This window comes from Chinchilla lanigera, unplaced genomic scaffold, assembly GCF_000276665.1.
Source record: "Chinchilla lanigera isolate Chin_1 unplaced genomic scaffold, ChiLan1.0 scaffold00041, whole genome shotgun sequence".
Lineage (NCBI taxonomy): Eukaryota > Metazoa > Chordata > Mammalia > Rodentia > Chinchillidae > Chinchilla > Chinchilla lanigera.
The window spans coordinates 5,891,668-5,901,108 of NW_004955442.1; the positions used below are offsets into that span (position 1 = coordinate 5,891,668).

The 9,441-nt window shown below is 43.5% G+C and overlaps 1 protein-coding gene and 1 long non-coding RNA gene across 2 annotated transcripts in view; one reads left to right on the forward strand and one right to left on the reverse strand.

The window, feature by feature from the left end:
• The window catches only part of LOC106149322, a 15,940-nt gene extending 9,478 nt beyond the window's left edge, over window positions 1-6,462 (reverse strand). The window contains exons 1-2 of the long non-coding RNA XR_001235425.1: window positions 6,382-6,462; window positions 4,670-4,742 (exon numbers count right to left, since the gene is read on the reverse strand). This is a non-coding gene — a long non-coding RNA (uncharacterized LOC106149322). The remainder of the gene's footprint in view (window positions 1-4,669; window positions 4,743-6,381) is intronic.
• Cpped1 (calcineurin-like phosphoesterase domain containing 1) overlaps window positions 6,388-9,441 on the forward strand; it is a 125,330-nt gene continuing 122,276 nt past the window's right edge. The window contains exon 1 of the mRNA XM_005391148.2: window positions 6,388-6,732. Within this exon, the coding sequence (XP_005391205.1) occupies window positions 6,663-6,732 (70 nt within the window). The 5' untranslated portion in view covers window positions 6,388-6,662. The remainder of the gene's footprint in view (window positions 6,733-9,441) is intronic.

The following is a 9,441-nucleotide window of genomic DNA, read 5'->3' on the forward strand; positions in this document are numbered from 1 at the left end:
TTATACAGAAAAGATTAACAATTAAATTAATTTTTAAATTTTGATTAGGCACATGTGACCAGGGACTACTGGACTAGACAGCTGGTTCTGACAAACCAGGTATGAAAAGGGACTGTGCTCATATGTGATTTCCCTGGTGGTTATGGAACTCCTCCTGTTTCACCTTCTGACTATCAGAAAACCCTGCCTGCCTCTGTGCCCAAGGAGTGAGAGTGTTCTCCCCCATTGGAAGGTTATCAGCAGCATTTCTGAAATAACAATCATAATAGCAACAAGTTATTTATCGAGCAATTATTATGTTTTACGGCACATACTTTAAATATTCCGTGTCACTAAATCCTGCCAATAGTTCTGTGGTTAAACATGACACACACCCCCGTTACAGGTAAAGACAATGAAATTCAGCAAGGGTAAGCGACTTGCATGAGGTCATAGTGTGTAAGTGGCATAAGTGGCGAGTCATATGATCTTTCCTTGAATTTAGATCATGTGACTCACCAACCTGGCCTCTAAGTCAACTTTTGGTTGTTTCCTGAACACTGATGTTGAGAGGGCACAAGTTTTCAAAGTTACTTCTCAAGAAACTCTTAAAGCCAAACACAAGGAGGATTGACGTAGGTCTAAAGATTGCCAAAGGCATAGAAGTTGACTATCAGAGATAGAAAATGGATTAAAAAAGGAATCTTAGCTTTGCCATTTTTGTAAATGCTGGGATGACTCCAAGCATATTACCCTTGCCTCCTTGAGGCTATATGATCTCATCTTTGAAATGAGGTAAAATGTCATTTTGTTTGGGGGATAAAATGAGAAAATGTGCATGAGATGCCTTAGTAGGCACTTATAAAGAGTAATTATATATAATAACGTACATAATAGCTTTATTTCCAATAACGAAAACAAAATGTATAAGCTACACAACTCACAAGGGGTATAGCGATGGCTAAAAGGTCTCAAGGATGTGAATTCATTTTTCTTTTGGAGCATATGGTCTAGTTTGGAACATTTCAAAAATTTCTCTAACAGATTGGAAAGAGAAAAAGAATCCTGACTATCCTGCTCATAACAAGCTTATAACAGTATCAACTAAGTTGGTAAATTTTTAAGGTACTCTTAGTTGTTATTGCTTTCAGAGTACCCATGGCATTTTGACCTGGTCCAAAAACCAAGCTATTTAATTTTCTGTTAAAAAAATACAAATCAAATATGTATGTAAAAACTGCAAATCAAATATGTAAAACCCTATGCATCTCACGAGCTTCCCTCTATGCTTGCCCCTACCCCATCCCCACCCATTCCTGAGCCCCACGCACAGATGTGGCCCATCAGTAGGTAAAGGTGTGGTGCCTCTGGTGCCCACAGCACTCACTAGGTACATTGTGCTTTCAGGTTTCCATATATCTCAAATGTACTGCATCAGGATGTGATCCTTCATCTGAGAATACTAACACAAATTGAACTATGTGCCAATTCTGGCACTCCATACTTCCAAGGAAAGACCACTCACAATCTGTATGACTTGGGGCTCTTCTGAAACAGAACCAATAGGATGTGAATGTATCTGTAGGAGGTTTATTGTAAGGAATTGGCTCCCATGATTATAGAGGCTGGCAAGTTCAAATTCTCTAAGGTGGACTGACAGGACTGACAGCAGAGGCGCTGATGCTCCAGGGCAAGTTCAAAGCCCCTCTGCTGGCTGAGTTCCCTCTTTTGGGGGTAACTTAGTTACTTTTCTCATTGGTGAGACAAAATACCCAATACCCAAAGTTAAAGGAGGATGAGGGTTTCCATTTTGTAGAGGTTTTAGTCCATAACTGGCTGGTTCCAAGGCGGGGTCGCACAGCAGACAGACATCAGAGGATGAACAGTTCATGGCACACAGAAGGTAGCAAAAGTAACAAGGGATGATATATAAGATATATCTTATATCTTATCCAGGCTACTCAGGGCAGGTAGCACTCAGACCCTAAATCCTAGTGCCCTTGATCATAGCATTGCACCATGAATCAAGTCCAGCGCCACACATTCTAGATCCAGCCACCTCTGAAAAAGCCCTCATGTGGTGAGGCTTTGAGGTGAATATCTAGACACAAACCATAACCCTGGGTGTATTCAGTCTTTTATTCATCAACTGGTTGGACCAGGCCCACCTGTGTTATAGAAGGTAATTTTCTTGATTCAAAATCCCAATGTAAATTCAAATCTCATTCCAAAAAACGTACTCAGAAAAACATTCAGGAAAGTGTTACAGCACCCACAAAAAAAAAAACAAGAAAAGAAAAAAGAAAAAGAAAAAGAGAAAAGTGTTAACCAAATATCTGGGCCCTGTGGCCCAGACAGGCTGACATATAGAATTAATACCTCAAAGCCTAACCCGGAATGATTATTCCCATTAAAACAAAGCACTTTTCTCTAAACGTGGCTTCAGGCTCCTGTGCTGAGGCTCAAATCTGTAAACCCACCTGGCTCAGAGTCCTAAAGACCTTTGTTATCTGGTGTCACAAATCTGAACAGATAGGAAACAGAGGAAGGAGGCAGAGGATAAGGATCTCCTGGAGGCAGAAGCCAGAAAGAGTGAGGAGCAATTGCTCAAGACCTAAGTGCGGACAGGAAGTGCACAATCTATAAAAAAGTAGATGGAGAAACTATAAAAGCTCAGCTGCCCAGGGCCTTAAGAGCATTGTGACAAATTGTTTTGTGGAGTGAGGCTATTGTGCAGCCCAGGACAGCAACTGATGTTCTTAATAATGTACTGGAGTCTCTAAATGCCAGCATATTTGGAATCGGCTATGACATGGTTAGGATGGGAGGAAAGGGTAGTTTTTAACATGCCTGAGGGGACATGGCACTCACGGCCGATCTCTCACCCCCATGCTCATGCCAGCAAGGGGTAGGCTCTAGATTTCCTACTGGCTCCTTTCCAGATCTCAATTTTAAAAGAACTATGCTCCCTTTTTTTTCAGCCTATGGCTTGGATAAAATCAGTAGCACTCCTTCTCCATGGGCAGCCATTATGGTTTGTGCCAATCTAAACATGCCATTTTCCCCTCTCATCTTGGTTCAGAGAGGACTACATATCTAAACTAGCATTGCAGTGGTCCGAAGGGTGTTTACCCGGAGCTTCTGGGAGAAAACCAACCTGCCTTCCTCTCCCCCAACCCTCAGTGGTGTTTCATGAGGGTGCAGCCTGGAACTGCTACGGCCATTCTGCTCCAATGGAGAGGGGTTTCCAAGTGACAGGAAGGAGTCTTCTCTATGGAGAGTGAAGGTAAAGCCAAGACAAAAGGCAGAGAGGGCAAACTGGAGAGCTGGATTCTTACAAGACCATAGGGACGGCTGGGTCAAACAACTCCTGAAGTGTAGGGTTTTAATTTATAAATGCCAGTGGATTCCTTTTTCTGATTAAGCCAACTTCAATTGGTATTTTTGTTATCTGTGATGAAATCAACCTTGACTAATGCAAAGGTGACACCTGAACATAATCTTGAAAGAGTAGAATTTTGATGAGAAAAATTACAAATTAAACAGTATTTTAACAATAACAATTATAATAATAATAACGACATTTCTAAGAATGTCAACTAGAGCAGAAATTTATTAGGCATTTAAAATGTGCCAGAAACATTGTCTAGTGCTTCATTTAAGCATCAAGAAAACTGCGTGAGGTTGGTGCAATGATCACTTCTTTTTAGGAGGGAGCAGAAGCTCAGGGAGATTTAGTAACTTTCACAAGGTGGCACAGCAGGGAAATGCACTGGTGTGAGGCAGTTTGTTGGGTCTCAGTGGTGACCAGGTTTAACTACAGCTCTCACTAGCACCCAACACCGCAGTGCATTTCTGTCCATAGAGCTATGCTCAACTGCTGTCCAGGTTCAAAATAGGGACTTCTTCCAAGATATTGTAATCCACTTATTTATTCATACATCAGCCATTTGAAAGTCTGTGCCTCCAAGTGCCTGCCTGGCAAGTGCAAGGTCCTGAGTTCAATTTCCAGTACCAAAAAAAAAAAAAAAACAAAAACAGAAAAAATATATATATATAGTACTCCACAGTTTTTCTAGGTGTGGTGGTACACACCCGTAATCCCAGCACCTGAGAGGCTGAGGCAGGAGGATCCTTCCAAGTTCGAGACCAGCCTGGGCTACAAAGTGAGCTCAAGGCCACCCTGAACTGCATAGCAAGACCCTGCCTCAAAAAGACAAAACGTCTGTGCCTCAAGCATCCTGTTTGGTGAACAAACAGTCAAGGTAAGTGCCCCACAGACCTAGCAGTTATGTTGGGCATGACAACATTAAACAAAATAATTCCACCTGTGCACATATAATTATGAGCTATACAAAGTATAATGGAGTTGCAGCTGTGCAAAGTACAGTGCAAGGTGTAATGAACAGAAAGCAATGATAAAGAATGGGAGACCTGCTTTAGATTGAGAGACAATGTGCCAGTATGCAGGCTAAAGCTTCTCCTCGGAAGTGTCATTGAAGGGAGAGCCTTGATATTTGGAGGATGTTAGCTTGACAGGGGCAGATGCACTGTTAGCAGAAGGAACTACATATGCAAAGGGGGTACTGGATTTACATTTGCATGTTTAATGAACTGAGAGGTCAGTGTGGCTGCAGTAAGTGGGGTAAGAGGTAGGCAGGCGTTGGGCCACACAAGTACTTTTGCTCACCATGTGGACTTTTGATTCTCAGTCATTCATTTCCAGATTGCACATTTCCTGAAATCCTCCTCCGGGCCAGGCCCTATGTGAGGAATAGGGACATCGTGATTAATAATAATGGCTAAAGTTCATTGAGTAAACTACCATTTGCCATCAACTCATCTAAGCCTTCCATCAACCCTATATACTACCATTGTTCGCCTTTGACAGGCAGGGAAACTGAGGTACACAGAAAGTCATTTTCAAGATTATACAACTGCTAAGCGGTAGAACCAGGATGAACTGCAGCAGTCTGACCAGAGCCCATTCACATTTGTTATTAACTAGTATGACTCATGTTTGACTCTAGTCCATTCGGGCTGTGTCAGCCTCCCAAACAATATTTTAGATATCTATGTGGCTGGTTGAGAAGAGAATTTCCCAAACTTGGTAGATCATAAGAACTCCCCTGGGGTGCTTGCTAAAAACAGACTTTTTTTCTTAGAGATCTGGATTCAATGAGCCCACCTTGGAATTTGAATTTTTCACAAATTTGACAAACACTGACTTAGCAATTCAATGTGATGGTTTTTGAGCTGAATAGATCCCAGTTTAGCTGGTTTGTAGCTTTACTACTTTTCCAGAGGTGTGTCTAAGCCTCAGTCTCCCCACTTGACAAATGTGGCCAGTGCCAGCATCAACTCCTGGGGGTGCTGTATGGATTAAGTGAGCTATACACAGAGTGCCTCATTGCACGCTTGCTGCCTAGCATGACAAAATAGTAATAGAATTGATATAGGGCATATGATATAGGGATGATATAGCACCTCCAAATAACCCAAATAATGTAAGGAAAATATAACTGCCAACCTGCTAGCTGTCTGATATTCTGAATACGTGTTCTCTAAAATCGAAGAATGAATTCTAGGAGCAATGGAGGTTACAAGTAGGAAGTATTTGTTGAGAGAAAGCTTCTGTCTAAAAGAGACAGGTGGAGTCCTGAGCAGGTAGCCTCGGGGGAACCCTCTTCTCAGCTTCTCAAGGGAGTTCTATAGAGTAAAAGCATGAGGTGAGGTGGGTGTAAGGTTGTATAAAATTATAGTTAACTAACATTACAAGTACAGCCACTTAGGTAATGTTGATCCAATGGGAAATTACAAGGTATGAGGTGGGATAAAACTATGGTCAGCCAATAAGAGTACAAGTATAGTCGCTTAAAACTATTGATTAAATGGGGATCACATGGGAACGCAAGTCTCTGTCCCAAGTTCATATATGCTGAACAAGGAGTTTCTACGAGAGGTAGGTTAAGGAGGTTTTGGCCCTCCACTCAAGATGACCGATGCCTATGTAGAATATCAATCACTGCTGTTTTTCCATAGAGGAAGTATGTGGGTGTAGTCATTTCCCTATCCTGAGGCCTGACCTTCAATCAATGCACCTATAATAGAATGACCTGCAGTGACTGGGAAACTCCAGATGCCCTAAAATGAAGTGTCATAGATCATAGTGGTGGACTTGGAAGGCTGTCTTGAGAAAACGGGCAGACCCTATTGACCAGATAAAAATCAGGACGCCTGGTTCAAATGGAATTTCAAATAAAACAGCGAAAAAAATTAAGTATAAATATCACCCCAATATTACATGGGATATACTTATAAATAATTATAATTTAAGAAAATCTGTAATTCCAAGTTAACTTGGGGCCCTATACTGTAACCGGTCAAATCTGGAAACCCTACCTTCGGGGAAAAGCCTGGCCCCAAAGCCTGAGCCCGCAGGTAGCCACTGTCCACGTGGGTCCCTGACACCTGGGCTTTGCCAGGAGCTTGGGTCGATTCCAGAGGGGCCGCTGGCGCCTCGGCCTGGCCCAGGCAGCACTAGCGGCACCCCGAGCGGCCGAGCCCCGCCCCACCCCTCTTGTCCCGCCCTGAGCAGAGGGCACCAACGGGCAGAACGGGGCTGCTGGGCGGTGTGGAGTCGCGCTGTTCCTTCGTACGAAGTGTGCTCCCAGAAACTCGCTATGTCAGCTGCGAAGGTGGGGAGCGTTTTCCACAGAGCCCGGGACAGGACCCTGGACGCGTTTCTCGCAGGTACTGCTGGTCCGCCGCTGGGGGAGGAAACTCCGGAGTTGCGGAACCTTCTGCTGGCGGAACCTGCGCTGCGGCTGCGTGCGCCTACGCCGGACACTTTCGCAGGCTGCACCCGCGCGCGGCTGGGGACCGCTTTAGAAGCTGGGTCGTCTGGGCTTTAGGTTTCCAGGGGCGCTAGACCCGAGAGCCCAGCGGAGGAAGCCCATCCACGGTCTTCAGTGGCCTGGACCTCACTTCTCTGAGAGAAGGAAAGTCAGAGGACCGCAGCAAAGCAGAGTCCTCAGCACTTGCACCCGGGTCCCAAACCCTGCCTTGGCAGTGCCTCAGTTTTCTCAGCTGTAGAATGGGAATCGTGACGAGGTTATGGGTGACACTGGATAAGCGCTGGTGCAGGTTTTTAGTAGGGTCTTTCACCAGGATGCATTTTATAGGACGCAATTACATTTACTTACTATAATAGGAGTCATTCACTGAAATACTAACAACAGCCATCAGCACAGGGAAGGCATTTTAGAGTTGTGGTCGAGTTGAGTGCTTGGACGTTGGATTTAGATCATCTGCCACGCAGTAAAAACGAGTTTGATAATACCTGCTTCATAGGATGGTTGGGTGTGTTAGCAGATTGAAAATATTTCTGCAGCCCACTGTCGGACATATGCTAAATGAACACAGCATTAGTCCTTGAGCTGTAAGTCAGGAGGAAGCATACCCCCCCACACACTTTTTTCTTTTTGTTGTCTGCCTGGAGTCAAATGCCTTCCCAGGAGCCCACCAACGTTATAACTTCAGGGAAGTCTCCCCCAGGATGCACAACCTGATCTTGCTTATCCCCACCATTTGCTTCACGCTTGCCACCCTCCTTTGCCCACTTTACCTGCCTCACTAGTTTTCTTGAACTACAATTTGAAGGGTCAAGCCTTTTTCTGAGAGTCTTGGTACCTGCTCTTTGCACCTACAGCTACTTCTAGGTCTGGTGACCCTGGCGCTTTACATTCACACCGCATTTTAAAGATCTTTTTTTTTTTTTTTTTGGTCTTTTTTGAGACAGGGTCTCACTATGCAGTTCAGGCTGGTCTTGAGCTCACTTTGTAGCCCAGGCTGGTCTCGAACTCACAATGATCCTCCTGCCTCAGCCTCCCGAGTGCTGGAATTACAGGTGTGCACCACCACTCCCGGCCTACCTTGCCATTTTCTATGTGTGTTAATACAACTTGACTTTTTTACCCAAGATGACGTTTTTCAGTCTGTAGTAATGCAAGTAGTTCCACTTCATTTTCCTGCCGGGCAATATCCCTTTGTGTAAGTATATACATTGTACATTCTGTTGATGGACACGCTATGTATCTTCAGATTTGCTTCTCCCTTGCCTCTTCAAATCTCTCTCCCTTTCCCACAGAGTTCCAAGGAGGTTGACCTCTGTGGGCTCCTCAGTGGACTCCTTGCCCTCTAGTTTCCCCTTCTGTTCAGCCAGTGGGAAGGCTAGACTGGAGGTCAGAAGGAGGAGGAAGCAAAAGCCTGTTTATTCCTGCACTTCACTCTCTTGGAGATTTGCTGTGAGCTGGCTGTATTTCTCCTCTCACCATCTCTCAAGATAGCACTTTTTTCCTCAAATTTTCTCTTCAAATTTGGGTGACCATTCTCTTTATTCCCCCATGCAGGTGTGTGAGTGACAGCAGCTCTGCTTGTCTGCCTTTGGGCTGCCAAAAAACTGTCCCTGTGGTTTCCTTATAATCTATCCCATATAACCCCCTAAAATAAACCCTCTTTAAATCTGAGTATGTGAGCCATTTCTTGTTTCTGTCCTGACTGATATAGTGTCCATTTAGTTGTTTTTCACTCATTTTTTATTTTTCTTTTCCTCTCTTCTTTTTCTTTGTTTCGGTCTTTTTGAGGAAGGGTTTCACTATGCGCTTTAGGCTGACCTCGAACTCACTTTGTAACTGAGGCTGACCTCAAACTCACAGTGATCCTCCTGCCTCAGCCTCCCAAGTGCTAAGTGCTGGGATTACAGGCATGAGCTACCACACCCGGCTTATTTTTCTTTTCTTAACTTTATCTTTTTTTTTTTTTTTTTTTGGACTCATATTAGCAGTGCTGTTAGGAACATTCTTTTACAAGTCTTTCTGTGGACACGTTGGAGAATTTCTCTAGGGCATATACCTAGGAGCAAAGTTCTGGGTTGGAGGGTATAATCATCCCCAGCTTTGCTAGATAATTGTCAAATTGTCCTCCAAAGTGGTTGTACCATTTGCACCCTACCAGCAGTTGCCAGAGAGTTCCTGGTACTTTGTTGCATCTTTTCTTTTCTTTTCTTTTCTTTTCTTTTTATTTTAAAAAATAAAAGAAGGACAACATATTAACAGACAGACATCCATTTACAAAATAGCATAAGAACAATACAAAGAAAACAGTTACGACAAAGTTGCAGGAAATTAACCATGGTTGTTGTATTACTTATTGATATCTTCAAAATGGTTTCTCAGGAAAACAAGTAGAGACGTACAAGATTGATCAAACAAGTAGTCATTAACTGTTCCTTTCTGTAGACCAATAGAAGACAGTAGTACAACTATGTTAGCTATTCTGTATATGCATACTTACATAATTTCCCCTTCTTTTGCTTCTCTTTTCCCACACCCCAGTTGCCCTTTACTTTTGAGCATTTTCCTTTCATTTCACAATGTCTGTCATACCTCCTAGTTTTTATTC